At 35.6% G+C, this 24,490-nt stretch overlaps 1 protein-coding gene across 1 annotated transcript in view; it reads left to right on the top strand.

Moving 5' to 3' along the window:
* Mms22l (MMS22 like, DNA repair protein) overlaps nucleotides 1-24,490 on the top strand; it is a 113,625-nt gene that overhangs the window by 35,068 nt on the left and 54,067 nt on the right. Inside the window, exons 12-14 of the mRNA XM_048419858.3 lie at nucleotides 4,185-4,304; nucleotides 7,529-7,755; nucleotides 10,980-11,489. Coding sequence (XP_048275815.3) covers nucleotides 4,185-4,304; nucleotides 7,529-7,755; nucleotides 10,980-11,489 — 857 coding nt within the window. The remainder of the gene's footprint in view (nucleotides 1-4,184; nucleotides 4,305-7,528; nucleotides 7,756-10,979; nucleotides 11,490-24,490) is intronic.

Here is a 24,490-nt window from a genome sequence, read left to right as displayed (position 1 = left end):
ACAGGGAGTCAGTGTCCAAAGCGGATAGAGTATGTGAAGTATTAATTAAAAGCAAACATTCCTACAGAAAGGAGTTTAATGACAAATTCTTTCCTGTTGTCCCTTCTGGAGCACTGCTCTTTATGTTTATATAGTTATAGATAGGTAGTTTGTTCTTAAATTGACGTGTGTACATGGTAACTAAACTCAAACATTGAATGCTTCATTGTCAATGTTTGTTCTATGAAACATGCCCAAATTTAATATGTTTAATATGCCTAAATTTCATCTTTCAAAATAAGACCGGAAGACATTCTCTCCCTCTCTCTCTCTCTCTCTCTCTCTCTCTCTCTCACACACACACACACACACACACACACACACTAAACACACCCCTGAGATATAGGATAGGATACTTACAGGGCCTGTTAAAAATTTAGGAGTTCAGTAGCATGCCATAATACACCAGCCTAGGTTTAAGACCATGTGGTCTATTTAAAAAATAAAACTAGTCAAGGGGCATAGATTTCCTTACCCTTTTTTGACTGTGTTAGGTAGACTGTAGGCTTAAGACTCAGCAAGTAAAATGTGTCTGCTTAAGGGGTCAGATTGTGAATTTTATTTTATTTGTCGTGATCTTCAGGAATAACATTGTGGGCCAACAGTGGTATTTCTCTTTGTTTGGCAAATAGCAAAATGTGATTAATGCTAATGATAGTCTTGTGCTGATGATCCTCTGCTGTGATCTTATTTGTATTTACATTTTACCTGTAAGAGATGTAGGTTTGGAAGGGTTAAGCAGCTTATATAAGTTTGACCAGCTAGCTAGGAAGTGTCGGGATTGAGATTTGAATTGTCACATGTAGTTTATAGATAGATATGGGAAACACATCTGTGTTATGCAGTATTATTGTTATTTTCCTCTGCAGAATGTGATAAGGAATTACAGGTAAAGAAATGACTAAACTCAAGTATTCTTAGATATTTTCAGGTTATAAGTCTGTCTTGTGGTTATGAACTTGAGCAAATATTTCCACCAATTTCTCTATTCCTGTCATGTCATATATTCTTGCCTTAACCATCTGGACCTGATCATTGACAAGCCTTTTTTATCTGTAATTTAGCTGATACACACAATACTTATCCTTTTTAAAAAATTAACCTCCCCTTTTTTTTCCGTTTTAAAGAGGTTTACTTTTTATTCATGTAATATTTTTGTGTGAATTTCTGTGTACTGTGTGCATGAAGGTGCCCATTAGAGGCCAGAGACTGTTGTATCCCCTAGGACTGGAGTTGTAAGCAGTGTGAGTTCCTTCTGCTAGTGTTAGGAACTGAACCCAGGTCTTCTGCTAGAGAAGTATGTGTTCTTACTCACTGAGCGATCTCTCCATCCATAAACGCTGGTGTGGGAGAATTGTCTGCATTCTGTCAATCATATTTTAATAAAACGCTGATTGACCAGGCAGGCAGTATAGGCGGGAAAGCCAGACAGGAAGTAGGGGTGGAGCAAAGAGACTGGGAGTATTCTGGGAAAACAGGAAGCTCCCTCTGCCATTCCTGTGCAGACCACTGAAGAGGCAGGATGTAACCTGCCCAGCTGAGAAAGGTACTGAGCCCTGTGGCTAACGTAGATAAGAATAATGGGGTAACATAAGTTATAAGAGCTAATAAGTAGCCTGACCTAATGGGCCAATCAGCTTTTTAATTTATAGAGATCTCTGTGTGATTGATTTTCCTAGGGAGTTGCCGGTCGTGGGGTACCGGGCGGGACAGAAACCCCAACAAGCCGGCCCGTCATGTTACAGAACACAAACTTTTTAAGAGAATTTTTTAAAATATGGGAAATAGTTTAGAATAAGGCAATAGTTGATATATAGAATGTGAAAATATAGAATAATATAACAAATGATCTATAATTGGTTTGTAAGCTTTTACAAAAATATATTTTATATATCACATTTATCTGACTCACTTACCTTTCCTTCCAGAACAAGAAATAATATTTTGAAGCATTTTACTTGAATATATAGACACTAAAGGGCAATATTTTTCTAACTTCATAAAGTAAAACGGTCTCCTAAAATGCTATATTTAATTTCTTCACAGTTGTATATAGGACAAAGAATATAGGCTTTGGCCTTCAAAAGAATGTAGATCAAGTTTGGCATTTATATGTAAATTGTTATATTTGTATTTATATACAAATTGTTCTTAGTTTTTCTTGCTTTTGATATAGAATTGTTTGTATAACAGACTTTAGAGGTGTACCTTTCTCTTCACCTTTCCAAAATGCCTACTTTTTTCAGATTGAATATACTTTATTTAGATATTACATGGCAAAACAGTGCTTCAAATTCCAGAAAAGCCCATCAAGATGAACTTTATAAGCCACGTTGTGGGTTTTTTGTTTTGTTGTGTTTTTTGGCTTGATCACATAATAAAATTAGTATGTCGTTTGTAACTCAGCTCAGTGTCATGCTGTGAGCATCAGTGTGAGCTTAGATCTCGATTTGCTTTCATAATATAAAGTCAGAATGTCAGTAATGAACACATTGGTTAAATGTGTGTGCAGATACTTAGTAGAAATAGTCTTAGATTTAGTCTACGATTCATTTCTGGAACATTTATGGAGGCTCTTTGATGAATGAGACATTGTACTGGGCCTTGAAGGCATTATTCTAGGCCTGAGAGAACTCATAGACACTTGAAATATGAGAGACGTACTTAATTCCCTCTGTAGTTATTTATTTTTGTGGATTTTTTTCAGTGTAGATTACACAGTAAATATAGCTATTACCTGAGAAATGTCTTTTATTCCTTAACTCTTCCATGTTTAAATCTGACTTACCTATCCTTTCTTACTCCATTCCTATCCACAATTGGATATTACTGGAGGAAATGAATCATTCTTTCTTGCTTTTAAATTCTTGATCATAAATGTTAATTGGCAGTCCACTTTTGAATTTTTACAAAACAATAAGGACAAAACCAGAACAAAGACAATGCATTCTTATGACTTAATTTAGATCTTTCCTATAGTACACTATTTAGCATAATCTATGCCCAGTCCACTAAACTCAGCATCTTGCTTGGCACTTAATGAGAATAATAATACCAGACAAATGTAAACTATCTTTGCAAATTTGTATCTGTGATCTTATTTTTAAATATGCTTATTACATTTATTTATGTCCATGTGGGTCTGTGTAATGTGAATGGACACACATGTGCCATGGTTTGTGTACAGAAGTCAGAGGCTGACTTGCCAGAGACAGTTTTTCCTACTGTATGGGTCTTGGGAATCAAACATAGGTTGGCAGGTTGGCAGCAGGTGTCCTAACCTTAAACCATATTTTAATCCTCTCAAAATTCCTTCTCTTTTTCCCTCTTCCTCCCTCCCTCCCTTCCCCTCTCCTCTCCTCCCTCCCTCCCTCCCTCACAGAGATTCCCCTGTCTCTGCCTCCTGAGTGCTTGGATTAAAGGTGTGCGCCACTCATGCCCGGCTTCCTTACTTCCTTAATGGTACTAGGACCACCTGAATGTTAGACAGTATTCTGCAGCTCTACCACTTCCCAGCACCAATCCTGTGGTTTTCTTTTTTCTTTTTTAATTTATGATTTATTTATGTTTTATGTGCATTGATGTGAAGGTGTCAGGTCCCCTGGAACTGAATTTTCACACAGTCGTGAGCTGCCGTGTGGGTGCTGGGAATTGAACCCGGGTCCTCTGGAAAAGCAGTCAGTGTTCTTAACCGCTGAGCCATTTCTCCAGCCCATCCTGTGGTTTTCTTAAGAGCCAATATTATCATCCCGTGAAAGAGGTTGGCTAAATTGTTAAGTATGACCAAGAGTTCTGAATTTTTTTTTTTTGGTGTATTTTAATTATTAAATCATTTTACACTCTTTTAGTTAGATTTCTTTTTTTTTTTCCTTTAGGTTTCTAACATCAGTTTTCAAACATCTACTGTTTTAGGTAACTGAATTACAATGTTTCCATTATGTAAAGATGCCAATGATCTCTGAAACACGCTTTTGTTTCCCTTATGTCAGGTCAGCCCCTGTATTATGAAGGTTGAAAATGGTCATGATTTGGTGATACATACTCATTCTTTTTAGTACTCGGGATTTCAGTACATTATCAAATGATAGGCTGTTATTAGAGCTACCTACTCTTTTATGACTTCAGTTTTCTTTTTCTTTATTTAGGATAGTATACTAGAAGAACAGTTACGAATGTATCTTCACTGTTGTTTGACACTTTGTGATTTCTGGGAGCCAAATACTTCAATTGTGACCATTCTGTGGGAATATTATAGTAAGAACTTGGTAAGTATATGAATTTACTCTAGAAATAAGAAATTTGCTTATGATATTTGTGGAACATTTTATGATTTAATTATGAGAACTGAATTTTTTAAAATATTATTTTTGTTTGGAGTAGAATGTATCTTGTAGGTGGTTTCATCTTCTTCATACATTGTCTATAGAGAGCTGGCATAAAGAATTAGCATTTGGTGTTCCTTTTCCCTAGAATGGTTAAGCAGAGTAACTAGAAGTATGGGATTATACAAATGACTCATCCTGATTTATAAAGTTAAAATAATTTTTAAACTTAAGCATTATTTATTGTTTGTCTATGGGTATTTTGCTTGCATATATGCTTGTGCACTCTATGTGTGCACATTTGCAGTGTATTCAGCGGCCTGAAGAGGATGTCAGATCCCCTGGAACTGGTGTTACAGGTGACTGTGAGTCACCATGTGGGTGCTGGAATTGAACTTGGGTCCTTTGGAAGATCACCCACTGCTCTTGACCACTGGGCCATTTCTACAACTCTCCTTACATATTACTATTTTGTAACTAAACAAGAAACTGGATTTAGAAGGTAGGTAAGAATTAGGAAAATAAAAAATTTGAAGGCATTTAAAGACCTTAGTTACTTTTGTGAGTGAAAAGAGGAAGTTTAGGATATTTGAATTTCTTAGCATAGAAAATAATGGAAGTTTTCCAGAAATACTAAATTTTTATTTTTACATAAAACTTATTAAATGAGAAAATTTTATGTGAGATATGTAGGCTGGCTGGAGAAATGACAGTTTTTTTGAACAAAGTGTGTCTAAGATGAGTCAGGAATATCCTGTCACAGAAGGCTTGGGAAATAGTTAGCAGAGTGTCATAATCCAATTTTTTAGTAACTCCATTGCCCAAAGAATGAAAATTCTAACATAATAAAAGAGTAACTTAAATGAATTAAAACATGGAGTGACCTAAGTTATAATAGATTGATTTATTAGAGGTGTTACAGATATAAAATCACTATTTTGTATGTTTAAGGAAATAAGGCATCTAGGCAATAAATATTCGTGTTTTTTAAAATCAGTAAGGGAGAAACTTGGGAATCACTAATGTAGGCAGAGTGACCAACAGTCTGGTAAACTTTCAGTAGGAAAGTGTGTTCGTCTTTATGAAGTACAATAGGAACTATTCAATACTGCCAGCACTAAGTTCCAGCCAAAATTTTTAGTATGGTCAAGCTATAGATAGAACCACAGACGTACTGAAATGATAGGTATCAAAGACCGTTAAGTGAAGACGTGAGAATAAGCAGAATGCACTTTTTATGTGTCTGAGAACAAAATCAGTGAAGTAAAAAAACAAAAAATGGTAAGTGACCATAAAGGGATACACAAATGAAAAACTGAATAACTAATAACCTGATACAAAAAGAAGGATCTCCTTGGTTGACACTTATACACGCATATTCTTGCAGCACTATTCACAATAGCCAAGTTGGGGGCTCAGCCATGATGTGTATAAGAAGATGAATGAACTCTTTCCTTTTGTGGCCATAGATAGAGTGGCAGGTGCCAAATGAAGTTCATTCTCTTTGTGACCTGACCAATGCAAGAACTATAAAAGCACTCCAGTGCTCCTCCATACGTTTGGGGAAAGATTGTGTCTTTGCCATTCTGCAGAGACCTGAGACAGAAGTGCAATATTCAGTCTGTGACCATCCAAACTCTGATGAAGTTTAGGTCACGAAGGACACGATAAAGATAAACATAATGGCAACTCGGTCTACTTTACAGGGGCAGGGAAACTGGACTGGTTTATAGGTGGATACTAGTGAGCTGGCTCTCTGTGTGATCACAGGAAAGTGCCCACCAGGCAAAGGCATTAAAAAAGTCCTCAAATAGAAAGCCACATCAAAGAAGGGAAGAAAAGCACAAGTGTAGGAAATAAATAATTGAGAAGATGCAAGCGTAGTCTCATATATAGCTTTTACATAAAATGGGTTATATGAAAAAAATCCGGAGAAAAGAATCTGATGTATATACATAACAGAGTTTATTCAGCCATAAGGAATAACAAAATTTTGTAATTTGGAGGAAACTGGAAAAGACCTGCCATCATCATGTTAAGTGAAATAAGCCAGCCTTAGACAAATGTCTCATATGTTCTATCATACTAGGCATCTAAACTTATCAAAAACAAGGCATCTAAGTAAAATGGGAGTTCTGGGGATGGTCAAAGTGACTAGTCAGGGGGAAAGAGGACAATAAGTGGAATGAGTATAGACTCAAATGTGTATGGTGGTTTAAATGAGGAATATCTTCCATAGTCTCAGCTATTTGAATATTTGTTTTACAGTTGATGGCTGTTTGGGAAGGTTTAGGATAGGGCCTTGCTGGAGGAAGTTTGTCACTAGCGACAGGCTTTGAGATTTCAAAGACAAGGGCCATTCCCAGTTCTCTTTAATTCCTGTTTATGGTTCAAACTGTTAATGCCCAATGCCTATGCCAGCCACCATGCTTGCTTGCTGTCCCACTGCTCTACTATGTTAGGTGCTTATCCCTCTATAGTAGTGGTTCTCAACCTTCCTAATGCTGGCACCCTTTAATACAGTTCCTCGTGTTATGGTGCCTTACAACCATAACATTATTTTTGTTGCTACTTCATAACTATAATTTTGCTGCTGTTATGAGTTGTAATTAAATGTCTGCATTTTTCTATGGCCATAGACAGCTCCTATGAAAGGGTCGTTGTAATCACAAAGGTTTTGTGACACACAGGTTGAGAACCACTGCTTAGAACCGTAAGCCAAATAAATCCCACAAGTTGCCTTGAGCTTGGTATTTTATCATAGCATGCCATATGTGTATGAAAATGTCATAAAGAAATCCATTATTTTGCATAATGAATATGTATTAAGTGTTCTTTATCCAAAAAAATTAAGTAACATAACAGAAACATTGAGAAAAATGGAATAGTTTTTAAGGATCATTCATAGCATCTTTGACCAAACCAATTGCTAAAAACACATTTTGGGGAAAATACAAGATTCAAAGAGCTCGTCATGTTCTCTCTGTGTATGTTTTTTTTTTTATTCTGGGTTATATGTGATAATTACAGTCCAATAAAAGCTTATTTATGATTACAGTGGAACAAGCTTTTATGAGCTAATTAGTATTTGCAGCGTTCACATTTATTTACTAGGAAGCTTATCTATAACAGCTATGTTGTGCTTTTTTTTTTAAATTTTTATTTAGAATAGCTCCTTCAGTATTTCTTGGCTTCCTTTGAAAGGCCTTACTAATATCATCAAGTCACCCTTGTCACTGCTTACCATGGTGAAGACCTGCTGTTGTGATAAACAAGACCCTGACTTGTACAAATCAAGCAGCAGTTACACCATTTTCCTTTGCATTTTGGCAAAAGTCATTAAGAAAGCAATGAAGAACAGTGGCCCTCATCCTTGGAAACAAGTTAAAGGAAGGTATGTGTTATATAGTATCTTTTTTGTCATAAGTGTTCACTGATACATTTGGAATTTTTTTTGCTATTCATATGTTTAAGTTGTGGTTAGTCTTTGCACATTTAAAATATATTCCGTAACCTAAAAATTAAAATGAAATTTATGCCCTAGCAATGCTGAAGTGTACATGAGCAGCCAGTATTACGGCAGTTCTATTGAACAAGTCCATACTGGGTTTCATGGCCTAAGGTGATGAGGACAATGAACCATGTTGCTTCCTCAAGAGGGCACCAGATCTCACTACAGATGGTTGTGAGCCACTATGTGGTTGTTGGGAATTGAACTCGGAATCTTTGGAAGAGCAGACAGTACTCTTAACCGCTGAACCATCTCTCCAGCTCCAAAATTTTTTGTTTTGCCAGTTTGTTATAATGAGGAATAAACTTAATATCCATAAATTAGAGGGCTTCAGATTTTTATTCATATAATCACCACTGAAGATTGGAATTTTAAAATACCAGAGTATTAGCAACAATTTTGACCACAATTAACTGTGATGTTACATAATCCTTTGCTCTGGTTTAGTAAAAGTAATAGAATTTTTTTTAATTTTAAAAAATCTTTTCATGTTACGTTGGTAGCTGTTAGGTTCATTGGTTAATTTTTTTGTATTTTTTGAACCCAGCAGTTTGCATTTTCAGTGCTGCTTCCTTAAATGAGAATTAACCAGAACCTAAACGATCTAGTTTGGCGCTCTCTCTCTCTCTCTCTCTCTCTCTCTCTCTCTCTCTCTCTCTCTCTCTCTCTGTGTATGTGTGTGGTCTGCTTTTGAGTTTTCTTTGTTTAATGGATCTACTTGTATTTTGTTTTCAACTTCCATGACTACGTGGAAACCCCCTTTTAAAGACTTTGTCATGAAGTATATCTCCATCTGGTACTTCCTCATCTTGTTTGATAAGAACTTTGGGAGAGAAAATATTTAATGAGGTGAATGTGGTAGTGTACCCCTTCCACACTTCGAAGGTTGAGGTAGAATTATTAGCACAAGATTATCCTTAGGTACATAGAGTTCAGGACCAGCAAGGCTTATCAAACTTAAACATTTCTATGAAAAACATAACACTCCATTAACTAATTACTGTAAATCACTTTAATTAAACATTAATTAAATTTAATTAAACATTAATCAGGCAATACTATGTATTAACCACTATAGTGGGGATAGTAAAGAAAGAAAGAAAGAAATCTTTACTTTGTGGCTCATATTAACTCTTACGTACATTTAGTCTCGGTGTGCTTTAATTTTCTATGGCCTTAACAACCATGTATAGAAACTACAAAACTTAGCAATCCATGAGTAGGAAGTCAAGATGAAATGCTTTCCAATTCTAAGCCCTTAAGTGTTGAGAGAAATTTGCATTAGTGTTAGACTATATTATTAAGTAGTTTTGATAAAAGATGAAATTAAATAATGTCTGATTTAGATATTTGAGCACTCTTATTTTTCTTTATGTTGGTAAAAAATAGTCTAGTTACTTGAATTTTCCTAAGGTACAAAATAAAACTAGGTTTTCCTGAAGGGAAAAGTTCTGAAAAACTGTTCAGTTAAAATTTCTGTAAGAACATATGATATTGTACTTAAAAGTGTGCTGTTATTGTTACTAATGCCTGAGGTAATCAGTTTTTAAATAGAAAAGGGTTTTGGTTTTAGAGTTTCAGTCCAACTCTGTTGCTTTGGTTGAGGCAGCGTATCCTGCTGAGAGCATGCATAAGCCAGAGCCAAACCCACTTACCTTGTTGCCAGGGAACAGAAATAAAAAGTGTGACAGTGGACTCATGTCTTCGTTAAGTGCTCCCATTCTACTTAGCCTCTATCCTAAAGATGCAACTACCTCTTAGCGCACTTTACTATTGAAAAAAACTCAGACTTTTGTGGACTCTTTGAAATCCAAGCTGTAGCATTTATTCTGTCCTATTTGCCAAGAAGTAAAGAAATGATGGAAATCATAGGCAAAGTCTATGTATTATAGGAAAAGCACCTTCTTACTGTCTTTGGGAAAAGCTGAATCTATATTCAACTGTAATGGTTTTCTATGTCAGTGGGCAGTGGGAAATAGAAATAGTAATAGGGTAAAGAGTTAACTAAAACTTAGCTTGGGAAAATGGCTTAATGGATAAAGGATAGGAGTTTGTCGGGGGCACCTTTTGTGGGGTGACTTATGCCACCATCCTAGCCCAAGTAGCTTTGTACCTTCCAGGGTAGGACCGTGAGGATTAGAAATGTGAAGTAGGAGGAAGAGAGATAAGAAAGAAACACAGATACACAGGATAGTGAGGGCAAGTCAGCAAATACTGAATGCTGAATTTCTTCCTGCGTTTTGAGTTTGCCTAGTTTTATTTTCCATATACTTTTATACCCTAATTAAAAAGGGAGGAAAGAAGACAAAAGACTGCTTTAACATGATGCAAAGGACAACTAGAATGGTTACTTGCTCCAAAACTTGGGATATCAAGCCATTAGTTCCAGAGTAAAGTATTTGATGTTTGAACAGTGAGCCCACCTAGACCAAGTATCCTGCAGGCAATCACTCCCTAAGTCAGACCACCTATTTCAAAAGACAGATCAGAAGTATGTTTGAATTCTCTGACCTTTGATCAGGGTGGAGCAGATCTACCTCTATGAGTCATCTTAATGTCCAGAACATCAAGTAATCTCACACCCTGGTAGGTCAGGGTGTGTAGCCGCCCCTTCTGTCTTCAACTTTGAGAGAGCAAAATAAACTCAAGCTCTCTGACTTTCAGACAAGGTGGAACAGGTTCACAGTTTTGGGTCTCCACAGGAGTTCGAATCTTGTCGTCTGTGTGGGTAGATGCAGAGGCTGACATAATCATAGCCCTTGAGAGGTGCATACAGTAGATCCCTAGCTGACATAATCATAGCCCTTGAGAGGGACATACCGTAGATCCCTAGCTGACTAGCTGGACTAGCTGAAGATAGAAACTGTTCACTGTCTCCGAGTGGGGTCCATTTGAGGACAATACCTGATGCTAACCTCAGGTCTCCATATGTATGTGTGAACAAACACCTACACACGTGTACAAATAAGCATGTATACATTTATATACCACACATAATAATTAGCTATAACTTATAATGATGTTGTATCATAAAAATTAGAGGAAAGCATTTTTAAATGATAGATTTTAGTTAATGAAATAATCTTACTAATTTTCATGTTTTATAGAATATATTCTAAGTTTCATCAAAAAAGGATGGAAGAACTAACTGAAGTTGGCCTCCAGAACTTTTTCTGTCTTTTTCTACTGTTAGCAGCTGTTGCAGAGATAGAAGATGTAGCAAGCCATGTTTTAGACCTCCTTCGTTTCCTCAAGCCTGCCTCCACGTCCTCTCATAGAGCCATTGTTTGGAAGGGTCAGATGGCATTCCTCCTGATGTATGCACAGAAAAATCTGGACATTGGCGTTTGGGCTGAGAAACTGTCATGTGAGTTCCAAGAGAAAGCAAAGGAATTCTTGGTTTCTAAGAATGATGAAATGATTCAGAGACATACACTATGGACACTTCTTTCCATCTATATTGATGGTGTTCAAGAAGTATTTGAGACCAGCTGTTGCTTATATCCTTCTCATGAGCATCTTCTCAATGATGGATTTATCATGTTACTGCGAGCCTGTCGAGAATCTGAACTTAGAACAGTGCTGAGCTTTCTACAAGCTGTTCTGGCCAGAATCAGGTACGCTTTCCAACAAAGTATACTACTGATGAGCTTCACTTTTAGCATACTTAGATACATACAAGTGTAGATGAAAGGACTTAGTTTTCTACTCCATTGGCAGAAATCAGTTTTCAAATAGTAGTTCTTCACAAGAAATCTTTTATTGAGACACAGCAACAACAGTGAACTGAGAGCAGCCCTCTTGTGATTCTAGAACCCTGCATAGACCTTCCTTCTGTGTGGCTCTCTAAAAGTGTGTGATTACCAAAAGAGGTCTTCTAGTTCTTGTTTTAGTCTGAACAAGACCTTGAGTTCAACTTTGAGGTGACTTTTATAGAAGCCCATGTAATTTTGTTCCCATAGGGAGGCTTGGGGTATCGTGTATTACTTTATTTAATTTAATATTTATTATTGCTATTATTTGAGAGTGTGTTTGTGTGATGCATGGATGTGAATGAGTATGCACATTCTGTGGCATATATATGGGAGATCACAGCACAACTTTTAAGAGTCATTTCTTCTGTCCTTCCACTGCACAATCTGTAGGTCAAATTCAGGTTATCAGGTTTGCTCAAGAAAGACTTTTACCTGGAAGCCATCCCTCCACCTTCCATATTGTACTATTATTTTTAAACAGTGTCTTTAAGTTGTAGCTGAAAGATTATTTGTAATCTTAAAACTGCTTCAAATATTTCTTTCCGTGTCTGTATATTCTGAAATTAATGTGTTGCTTTTAGCAAATAGCTTATACAAGGCTTATGTTTTTAGGTCCATACTAATTGTACAGATGTATTAATTTACAGATGTAATGAGAACATGCCTTAATAATGGATACAAACTGTAGTTATAGTTATAATATATATTGAATTTTTGTCATTTTGTTTTACTTTTTGAGTATGTGGGGTCTTTTTTTTAATGTGTTTTTTGGGGTTTTTCGAGACAGGATTTTTTTTCTCTGTATCTGTGACAGTACTGGAAATCACTCTGTAGACCAGGCTTACCTCAAACTCAGAGATATGCTTGCCTCTACCTCCCTAGTGCTGGGATTAAAGGTATGAACCACCAGGTCCAGTTAAGTATATGTTCTCAGTAAGTGAAATTTATCACTCTGTAGTCACAGTTGCTGAAAAGTTGATGAGAACTTGTATGTAGACGTAGGGTTTGGGGGGCTGGAGAGATGGCTTAGTAGTTGAGAGCACATATTGCTCCTGCAGAGAACTAGAGACACGTGTAAGTCCAGCTCCAGGACATCTCAGGCACCTGCACTCACATATGCACATATCCCCAAACAGATAAGCAGAAATTCACATAATTAATATGTATAATTTTATTTGAAGTCATATTTGCAGATAATGTAGAAACTGCATTCTTTCTGATACTACTTTAAAAAAATTAGTTTACAAGATTTTAAATATACAATACCAGTTTATAGCTTCCTTAATTTTCTTTATCCTAATTTGTGTAAGTTTTTAATTGCCACTAGTTTTTATATGTATTTGCTTAAGCAGAAGTTTTCATAGTAGTTGTTTCCTTGCCTCGCCAGTGTTAAGAATATTCAGGTAAGAATGTTACAACATGCTCAGATATTTTGATACGTGGATAGACAGAGATATAAATTAATAATCAATTTCATAAGAATAAACCTTTAATTATGGATCTTTGCATAAAAATGTTTTTTGGAGTCACAGAATATATCAGTAGATTTTATTTATCTAACAAAGACTCATTTCATTTTCTTTATTGATTTTTTTTTTAGTAAATAATGAGAGTCATTTTTCTGTGCTTTCTAGCTTAACTAGAAAATTCTTATTCTAGTTTTAGTTTGTCTAAGTATGTCTTTCTAATGTAAAAAAACAAGAAAGAGGAGGGTACTTTTCTGAACTGTCTTGGTAATTGGCAACTGTCGTCCTTGTAAGATTTAAAAACATAGGAGTAAAGAAGGAAGGAAACAGGCATGCATCTTGAAGAGGCAGTCATAGAAAGAAAGTAGCATAATCAATTTATTTTTCTGCTTTTCTTTTGAAGATTGCTAAATACCTTCTAATCCTGATTAATTTTATTTTTAATAGATTTTAGGGGTTGTGGGACTAAGACAGTCTAAGCTGGGATGACCTCAAAGTCATTATGTAGCTAAGGCTGGCCTGGATCATTATTTCATTCATCTAACGTCCACCTTCCAAGTGTTGGGATGACAGGTGCATGCCACTATGTCTGGCTTTGCATAGTTTTTAATCAAAGATTCATAACCTATAAATACTCTTACTCTAGGAATTTTCCTGTGTTCTTAAAATTATCTTTGTGTTGTGAACATAGTGTGGTAAAATGTGTTAAGTCTCACCTTCACTCTCATTTAAGTGATTTTCAACTTGGAATGAGTTTGTCCTTTAAGAGATATTTGGTAATGTATGGAAACATTTTTAGTTGTCCCAACTAGGAAGATGCCATTCACATTTAGTGGGCAGAGGCAATCATGTTCCTCAAGTTCTATAGTTCACCAAGTAAACATCACAGCAGAACTCAGCAGTCCTGAGGCTGAGGATAGTTCTGTTCCTGAGTACCTTTCAGGGCTTTCTACTAGTGACACCTTTGAAGCATTTATGATTCTTTGTTTAGAAACATCCTTCTCTCTTGGAGTAGTGTTTTCTGGGCCATTTTTTTTATGTTGGTGTGTGGAAACCTACCTAATTTTTTTTTCTTAATGTTTCCTTATACAGATGTAGCAAACTTTATTTGCCCTGTCTCTGTGATGAAATTTATATTATTTACCATGCTATTAGTATCATAGTACATTTTTTTTTATTTTTCTCTTTTTTTTCTTTTTTTTCCCTCAAAGTTTATTAAAATACAAAAGTCTCCATTTCCGCCCCTCCTCCCAACACCCTCCCACTCCCCCCACTCCCTCCCCTCCTCCCTCTCCATCCCCAATAGCAGTCAGGGTCTTATCATAGTACATTTTATTTAACATTTTTATATGTGCATGCATCTGTATACTTGAAGTATATCTGTAGATACTTTTAAGACTGAGTTGCTATGTGAGTGTTTTAGATGTGATTGGTTCTTACTGAATTTGCTTCACTTTCAGTTTTAGATCACTGTAAAAACTTGCATAAGAAGTGTTTCTAAGACAAATGAAACTCTGAATTTAGTGGGAACACAAAAGAAGGGAAACAAAGCTTACTTTGAAGATCAGAGAGACTTCAGAAATCAAATTTGCAGGGAGCTAAAATTTTTAAATGATTTTTCTTTTTTCTAGTTGATAGTTATCCATTAACATTTGCTTGAAACTCCTTACTGAAACTTTTCTTCTTAATTCTGTAAAAGCACACTGTGTGGGCTAGAAATATGTCTTAGCAGTTAAGACAGTTAAGCAGTTAAGAGTACTTGTTATTGAAGAGGACCTGGATTCAGTTCCCTGCAGCCACATGGTGGTTCACAATTTTTAATGACGAAAGTTCCAGGTGATCAAATGCTCTCTTCTGACATACATAAACATTAGGTGCACACATGGTGCATAGACATATGTGCAAGTAAAACACTCATATACATAAAATTTAATAAGCCTTAAAAGAACAAAGTAATAGGTATGCACAATAATTCCTTTAATTTTTAAAGATTTACAATTTTCAAATACTATCTTTATTAACTTTTCCATCCCTATTTATAGATAAAAATGAAATTATAGATATGTTTATCCTATTAAATCTGAGACTGGGTTCTTGAACTGCACTAGCTGCCTCTGCCTTCTTACTCTGTACTTCCCAATTTATATAACCAAATTGACGGTGTCACTTGTGTAATGTTTAGTAATGGAAAGTACTTTCAATAAGTAAAATCTGCATCTTGTATGCAAACCTGAAATTATCATCGTTTGTGAACATCTGAATGAGTCTTTTATTTTTCTACTAAATAAAGAATAGTTGCTTATTGGAGGCATTTGATTGTCTTGTTTTAGTAATTTTGCAGTTTATGAATCAGTAAAATGAATCAAAGTGTCAACATTTGTCTCATTTATTGGAATCACATCGACCACCTATATTTCATTTTTGTAACTAAAACAAAATTTTTTCTCTAAAATTCAAATGAGTAAAGTATTTTAACATTAAAGCCAGTCTATTTTAAGAATTATTAAAATACTGCTTTTAAAAGTACCTCATGAACTGTGAGTATTCTTCAGTCCAGAAATGACTGTAAAGACTGCAGGGAACAATATATAAGGTGAAGCAGATTTACATTTATGTTAGTAATTTTTCTTAATGGTTCTGAGTTGAGTTTGATGTTTGCTATACTCTGTGTCTGTGTGTGCGCATGCATATGTTGTTTGCCTTTTAGACCGGTCTATGAAAAAGACAAATGCTTACATTTCTAACACTTAATTTCTCAAATACATGTATATTTTTTTACTTTATTGCAATAATTCTTTTAAAAAATACATGTATGTGCATCTGAATGCATGTGTCAGTGGAGGCCTGAGAAGGCATATGGTCCCATGAACTGGAGTTAACAAGTGTTGTGAGCTTTGAGATGTGGATGCTGGGACCTAGTCTTGGACCCTCAGGGAAACACTCTTAACCACTGTGTTATAACTGTTCCTGAAAACAATGCTATAAAGAACAGAATATAAAAATCATATAAAATTGTTATCAAAAAAGAGGAGTGTAACATGAGACCCGGCTTGTTGGGGTTTCTGTTCTGCCCAGTACCCCACAGCTGGCAAGTCCCAAAGAAAATCACAGAGTCTACATTGGGTTATAAACTGATTGGCCCATTAGGTCAGGCTACTTATTAGCTTTTATAACTTATGTTACCCCATTATCCTTATCTGTGTTAGCCATATGGCTTGGTACCTTTTTCAGCTGTCAGCTCACATGTTGCTTCTTCGGTGGTCTGGGCAGGAATGGAGGAATGGGAATCCTCCTTTCTAGCCTTCTCCTGTTCTCATTGCCCCGCCTCTACTTCCTGTCTGGTTGACCCACCTATACTTCCTGCCTGGCCAATCAGTGTTTTATTAAAATACATGATTGACAGACTACAGATAATTCTCCCGCACCAGAGGAGCTTTGAGAGAAGTCTGCAGTTATTGTGTGAGCAGGATGATCCATACTACTGTTATACTGTAGGTTTAGTACCTTGTAAATTTCTTAATCTTGAATAGTAATTTGTGTACATCTGCAGTGAAACTAATCAAATATAAAAGACTGTGATGTTTTAGCACTTTTAAGATAGATATTGGCAATGTAAATAAGCATTTTCTTTAGGATATTTGGTGAAGGTACCCAGAAATCATATAGAATTGTTCACTTTAAAAAGAAAGGGCAAGACATATTTTTTTACAAGTAATTTGGTTATCTGAACAAGGAGATTTGTTCTTGATTTCTTAATAGAAAATTTGTAATTTTGTTGAAGAACGTTTTGTAATCATGCTTGAATTACACTGTCTACTAAAAATACTATAGAACAGCTCAAAGCATTTTGGATAGTTTTTTAAAAATTGGAGCATAGGCACCTGCTCTTTCTGCTTTAGAGCTGAGAAGAAAGCTAAATTCTTGACTTCTGATTTAAGTAGAGAAGATGGATTACATAGATTGATGATATTTATTCTTGGCTGCATCCCTGGCCAAGGGAATGGATGAAATACTTTAGCTTAACAATCTCCTCTGTTTTCAAATTCAGATGGGAATAAGGTACCAGCCCTTGCATAAATGTGTGTGCAGGTGTGTGTGTGTGTGTGTGTGTGTGTGTGTATGTGTGTATGTTGACTAGGCAACTTTAATAACTGCATGACAGAAATTATAGAATTAAGATTACTGATTAAAGGGAGAAGCAGCTCCCTTTAGGCTGTGAAGAAATAATAACTTCATATGCCACTTTCTGCTAACTGAAGCTGATGGCTCACCAGAGCAATCTTTATTGCTGATTAACTAGGATTGTAAAAATACTGACTTAGTTATGTTAACTAAATGCCTGTTTAAAACTCTAAAAGTCAAATCGGTCTATCGGTCATCTTAGTATTTTACATTTCCTTTATGGAATCACATTTCTAGTTTTCTCTTGCTGTTATTTGAGGCTAATATAAAAATGGCAGCCTTTCATTTGTGGTTAGGTATAGCTGAAAGCTTTTCTTTAATTATATCCATCCGGCCTGCTATAGTTAAGAGTCTGTCAGCATTTCCATTATAAACCTCTATTTTCAGGTTTTATAACATAGCTATGGAAATTAGCTCTGGGCAAAAACTTGACACATAAGGCCTCCTGGGATTCTCCCTCCTCTCCATCCCCCTTTTTCATTTTTACTGATGTAAGGGTGAGTGGTTTCAAAATGCCTTTTGGCACCCACAAATATCATTTTGAGTTAGAAAAGAAACAATAAATTTTTAGGCTTTGTACTTGTTTGTTCTAACACTTAAGGGAAGTTGTGGACTTAGGAATTTGAGCCAAATGGATATTGATCAACTGACATCCTGTTTTGTATTAAACAAGAGCCTAGTTTCAAAGTGTAAATGTATTGGAGAACTTGCCCAAAATGCTAAATTAGAGGCTAAAGTATATAGCTCAAAGGGGTTGGTTACAGTTTTTGTGATACAGTTTGTATATAACTCCCTAGAAGATTAAGCCTCTTTTCCTTGCTTGAAGATACATTTTGAATATAGACTTAAGTTCCCCTTTTTCCTCTCCTCCCCATGAGGTTAGAAGATCATCTGTTTGTTACTTAACTGTCTTGGTATTAGAGGAGGGGTGTGTGTGTGTGTGTGTGTGTGTACATGTACACACATGTGAGTTCAGAAATATACTTGTTATTTCCCTCAAATATTTTCCATGCTTAATACTTTTACTGGTGTGATAACACTTATTATAAGCAAAAGTTTTCTTTTTCTTTGCTTTGGGGAGAAAACTGGGGCTGCCTGATAGGAAAGTAGGTAGAACAAGAGGAGATGCTCTCAGTCAGGGTCTGCTGTGCTGTATGCTGTGCATGCCGTTTAGGGGAAAGTCGGATGAACACTCTGGATAACATGCAGGACTTCATAGTATTATTGTGTGGTCTATCAATGAGAATGAATTGTAGCTGTAATTACTGAAAAATAGTTTACTTCAAGTAAATCTGATTAGATAGAACTTTTCAAGTAAATTGTGTCATTTATGGTTCGCTTATATTCCAGTTTATCCTAAATGCCTCTCTGGTGCTTCATCATATATACTACTATGTAAATTTGAGGGCAGTATTGTAATAATTTGAGGGAGGGCATATAAGAATACTCCACAGAGAAATACATTGCCAGTCTGTGAGAAATAAAGTCAAGCTATGTTTATTGCATACTCAAGTGAGCCATCTGCCTGGCAGCTTTGCTTGCTCCAGCCATGGCACAGGTATCTCATAGGGAATGTAGTACAAAATTGGTATTTAGGGAATTTATAAAATATAAACCATATAAATACATTTTTATGTCATTAAGTATTTCATACATTTTGTAACTGGGTTATATATTCTATAAATTAGTATTTTGACTTTATATACTTCATGGGGCTAGAATTTTACAGTATATTCATCTTACTTACATATTTTGTAAATTCATATGGTAACACAAACTACATTTTATTAGCAATATTTGCTTACTTTTTTATATTTTGCTAAAATAGATTATATGTCTGGATCATTTATTGAATTGTCAGTGAAATTTGCTGTATAGATAATCCATTTTCCTGCATCAGAATGAAAGATTATATAAGAAAAATATTATATACCCATATCTTTATAGGCAAAGTTTTGCAAGTGAAGGTTTAAATATTCTTTTTGGGTATTTGTATAGGAGTGCAATTGTTGAATCATGTTGCTTAATTTTTTGAGAAAATGTTCATATTTTCATATTTACTAAATTAGTTCATATTTCTTCTTTCATATAAACAAGACGTTTTATGATAGCAAGAGATCACAGCCTCACCAGTATGGCTGCTATATGACTTTTTTTTATTATTGTGATCTTGATGGGTATTAGGTGTTGTCTCAGAGTGATGCTGACTGCAGTTCTCTGGAGACTAATGATGCTGGGCATATTTTCATGTGATTATTACTATTATGTCTTTGGGTAAATACACTTTCAGACCTTTTACTGAGTTTTAAATATTTTGTTATTGAGTTACATTAGCTGTTTATGTAGTATAGATAAAAGACATGCATGTAGAAATGTATGATGTACAAACATTTTCTCCTATGGATGGACTTTCTTGCTGTTGTCCTTCATAGTATAAAAGCTTTTATTTTTGATAAAGACCTATGTTTTGTTGTTGTAGCTTAATTTATTTCATATTCTCTTGTTGCCTTTACCTTCTTGAAGGAGTTACGTAAATGATTTTATCCTTAGTGATTTTTCTGGTGGACATAGAAAAAGAATTATGCATTTGTCTGGTCTTCAAGACTATCTACTATTTGACTTTCTTGCCATCAGTTAAGTTTTTTTGTGAATCCCCTTTATTTAATCAATTGAAACTAACTTTGAGTCTATTTTTCTATCAAAACGTGTTGAATAGTTAGACTAAAACATGACCGAAACATGGCCAAGGCAATAGTAGGAATCTGTGCACTGAACAAGGGAGAAGCATGCTTTTGAAAATGTTACATCTAAGAACATAATTGTTCAAAGTGGTCGTCAGAAATAGCCAGTGACTCTCACCAAGGGCATACAGGTAGGATAGTAGAGACAGGAGGAAAAGAAGCCATTTAGAAGGATTTGAGGGTAATAGAAAGATGATTTTACAAATTAGTACATGTGAGCTGTAAATGGAGTCAGAGAGTCTTATGTTGGAGGGGTCAGTCAGTATTCCAGGCCGCCAACAGATGTGTGCCTGTTTCTTCTGCTTTTTGTGAAAATTCTAGCATGCTTGATAGTTGCTATAGGGAGTACATAATATAAAAGTGAGGGCTTAAAGGCTCATAAACTCTCCCCACTCTTATTAACAATATAACCTTAGGAAAAGATTTCTGGGCAGTGATTACTGCAGCAAAAGCAGAAAAACAGGGCGGGAGAGATGGCTCAGTGATTGAGAACACTTGTTGCTGTTCCTGGGATGACTTCCTAGAGTAAACATGGTTCAAAACCATACATAACTCAGTTACGTAGTATGTAACATTTCTGACCTCCGTGAGAACCAGCCATGTGCAGACATAACACTTGTACATATAAAATCTTTTTTAAAAAAGCCAGGAAAATGTTTGGACAGCTCTGGCGTTTATCTTGTACCTATCCAAAATGACGGTTGTAATAATCTCTTTCATGCATGCACTGTGTATGATTTTCTTTATTTTTTTAACCATTGTGTAAACAGTATTCTCCACTCAAGTGTCTCTGAAATGTATACTTATCTTTGTATCTGTGTATCTTCACTTTTGAATAATCTGTTTCATTTGAATTGCTCTAATGTCATTTATTGCTTTCAACTTTATAGTATAATTATTTTTCTGCAAAGGATACATTATCACTAAAAGGTGTTTAATAAATTCATGTAATACTTTTAGTGTCTATTATAGCAGATACATATGATCCAGTAAAATTTAATCTATGTAATATCTGTTGATAAGCTTATTACATGAATGATAGACTGATAGGAGAAAGAAAGTTAGGTGTTTATTTAAACCATAACCATTTTTTCTGTTACTTTATGCACCATTTTTACTAGGTGTTTGTATTTCTTAGTATAGTTTGTTTATGTAACAGATCTTCTCAAGAAAGCAGACATTAATGTTGGTGTAGTTAGGATGTGGGTTTAATGTAGATTTCTAAAATTCATCTGTGTTTGCTACCTAAGCATCTATGCATAGAAAGGACCTCTAAAAGATTTTAGGAAATAACGTTCTTCCTAATAAAGGATTTGATGCTATTGAAAAGCAAAGCTCACCATGTTTATTGTATGCAGCTGAGTTGTTTGTGGTTATTTTTATCTTTGTTTTCCCATTCAGTAAGTATCATCAGACTGTTCTAATATTGAAATAGGGAAGCAGGTGGAGTAAGAGGGCTCAGGCTTTGCCTTTGAAATCTTTAAGAACTATTCTGTTGAAGCTGAGTTTCTAAAAACTGTTTATCTTAAAAGTTGAAATGGTTTATGTTGGGATTAGATGAGAAGCAAGATACTTAGAGAAGAGAACTGGGAAAATAAAATAAAGAAAATAATTATTAAATGTAATTTAAGAAAATTTCGCAGAGCTGGAGATTCTCTGAAAAGAAAATCATGAAAAAGCCATGTTACTCCAGGACAATTTTTTGGAAACAGAATGACAACAGGGATCAGATGTGAGGTTTAGAGCCTGTATCCTTAACAGAAGAAAACATGAAAGCTTCATCAGTTTTTCTCCACTATTAGTCTTGGGTGCTTTACTTTTGGTTTTGAAATGTCTAATTATAATATAAGTCATATTTTGAAGTCCAATTCCTAGTTCATTAAAATTTTTTGAGTATGTGAATGTGATATTATATTGATACTTTCAAGATTATCTATTCAGGAAATACAGACATGAACCTTTATCAGGTTTTGGGTTTGTTGTTTTCTGCTGCATAATTACTGCCAGAGTTTAAAGTCGCCAAAATTATGATAGGGGACATGGGGGGAAAATAGAGAAAAATCTACTTTTCTTGGTTGTAGAGGAAGAGAGAAAAGAGAAGGGTAGGGAAGAGACATATACACTAGATTAAGGGCATCGAGCGGCGCAGAGCGGAAGAAATGCACTTTGGCTTCTGTAAAGAAGCCACTTGGTTCTCGCTCAGGTGTGTAGGTAGGAGAACATTGAGTACTTTCTGAACCCACTGGAGTTTTTCTCGTTGGTCAGTGGTAATGCGTTAGAAGATGTTGAGGAAAGGTGAAAGTGTTGTCATGTTCTTTGTCTGCACTCCAAGGTGCACTCTAGGCTTTAGATCTCCCAGGTCTTTGAAACTTTGAATGAATGGAAGTCAGCAAGAAGATATCTTCTTGTGGGAAGATATCTTCACTTTACTTACATGGCGCCACGCCATGCTGATTTTTAACTCAAAGACATTTTGTCATAATAAATATATTGAAGGACGATGATTCCCTTTTGTGACAGGTTTGCTAAAGTTAGCTCTTCAGCTGTGGGGTAGATAAAAATTGTGACTTTATTAAGTGGACTAAATCCAGACAAACTTGGTGAGATACACTGGCATTGTGACTTGGTTCTACAAAGGAAGTATTCAGTGGAAGCAAGTAAAATTTAAGTGCTATAGATATATTGTTTTCACTGATGTATGATATCAGTGAGGGGAGGAAGCTATTCTGTTCATTATTCCCATAATTATTTTTGCATTAATAAAGCCTCAAAAGGCACTAAATCACAAATACTAAATTCATTGTAGATTTAAATATACTCGGCTAGCCTCATTGTTTTCTCTTATCACTCCAAAACTGTTGTCTCTAACATGTGTTTTACAAACAACATCTGAACACATTTCGTTCTGGCATATGGGTTTGCCACCATATTGTTCATAAGGAATAGCCTTATCTCCCTCCATCTGCCTTCTAAAGGAAGGAAAGTAATTGCTTTTTTAAATTTTATTTATTAACATTATAATTTAACAAAAGTGAGAACAAATAGGGAGTGAAACTAACATTTGAAACTCTTAATTTCAATTGTTTCTTCTTTACATTACAAGATACATATTTTTCTCTCTTTAGGATGTCTCTTGTCAGATTTAAGGCTTATTTAAAATGAAAAGAAAGCTGGAGCAATTTTCTTTATTCCATTTCAGTCTCCTAAGGCCTATTTCCCCCTGGTGAGCTCATAGCAACAGGGGGGTTTAAGGGAATTCAGCTTTCTGCAAATTAATGTCTCACATCATGAAAATTCAGGACTTTTTTTTTTATCTTGAAAAGTAATACAGTGAGTGCGAGTATTATTTCTTGCCAGCGGGTGGAAGATGAATGATTTTGTCACAGTTTTACTGCTTGATGAGCAGTGTCCTGAGGGTCAGGCTTAAGTCTGTGTCACTATGCTGCTCATTACTCCTGAGCTAAATAAGGGCTGATTGGATCTAAATTGCCTAGCACATGGGCCACAGATGAGCTCAGTGAGCAGGGGATGACCTGCTATTCAGTCTGGGAGTCACCCCGGTGTGCAAATGCAGCATTAGAACACCGTGGGAGAATGAGAGGCTACCGGCTGCTGCCAGCCAAAGAAATCGAAATGTAAAAACTCTTTGATGCTGTGATGTTAGAATTTGAAATGTAGGAAGTGACAGGTTGATGGTACTTATCAGCTTTGGCTGGATTAGAGAACAGTGTCATCTTGCTTATATAATGACAGAAGAATGAAGCGAGCAGCTAACTACTGTGCAGAGCAGAGGCACTGCTGTTGCCACAGGCAGGCATTGCTGCCTCCTACTGGCAGTTTTCCTGGAAACCAGGAAAGTATAATGAAGAGAAAGCATTCTCTCTTGGTTTCCAGAAATCTGGTGTGTTTTTCGTTGGGGGGTGGGGGAACTGCTAGTAGAAGAATATAAATAATGGGTGGAGGGTAGAATTAAAGTCTATGGATACAATAAATCATGGCGTCAGTCTGGGGAAATTGGTTGTTCTAGAGTATTCTAATGAAACAAGGGTTAATAGGTTTAGAAAAGGAAGGTACTCCAAATACAGGGCAGGGATCCCCTTCACGTCCATCCTGAAAATAGTTCTTTCAGGAGACCTCAAGTGGGTGGGTTGATCTCTCAATTATGTATTTTTATCAATAACAGCACTTTACTAACAGGTAATCTTAGGAATCTTAACAGCAGACTACCAACCACAGCGTAGGCACAGTTTGAAATATACCTGATAAAGATACAAAGTAAAAAATCCCCTGATTATGTAGAGTATGCTGCATAAATCTGCCTCTTTGGAAGGGGTGGGATGGAAGACAAATGTTTCTCCTATAATCTAAATGGTTTAAAAAGTAAAACCCTCAAAATCTCATATTAAAACTGCTTTCTTTAATTTTACTTTTTTAGTTGTGACTTTTAAAAAGAGTCAGTATTAGACTCATGTTT

The sequence above is a fragment of the Myodes glareolus genome, chromosome 16, assembly GCF_982192425.1.
Source record: "Myodes glareolus chromosome 16, mMyoGla1.1, whole genome shotgun sequence".
Taxonomy (NCBI): Eukaryota; Metazoa; Chordata; class Mammalia; order Rodentia; family Cricetidae; genus Myodes; species Myodes glareolus.
This window is presented reverse-complemented; position numbering and strand designations above follow the sequence as displayed.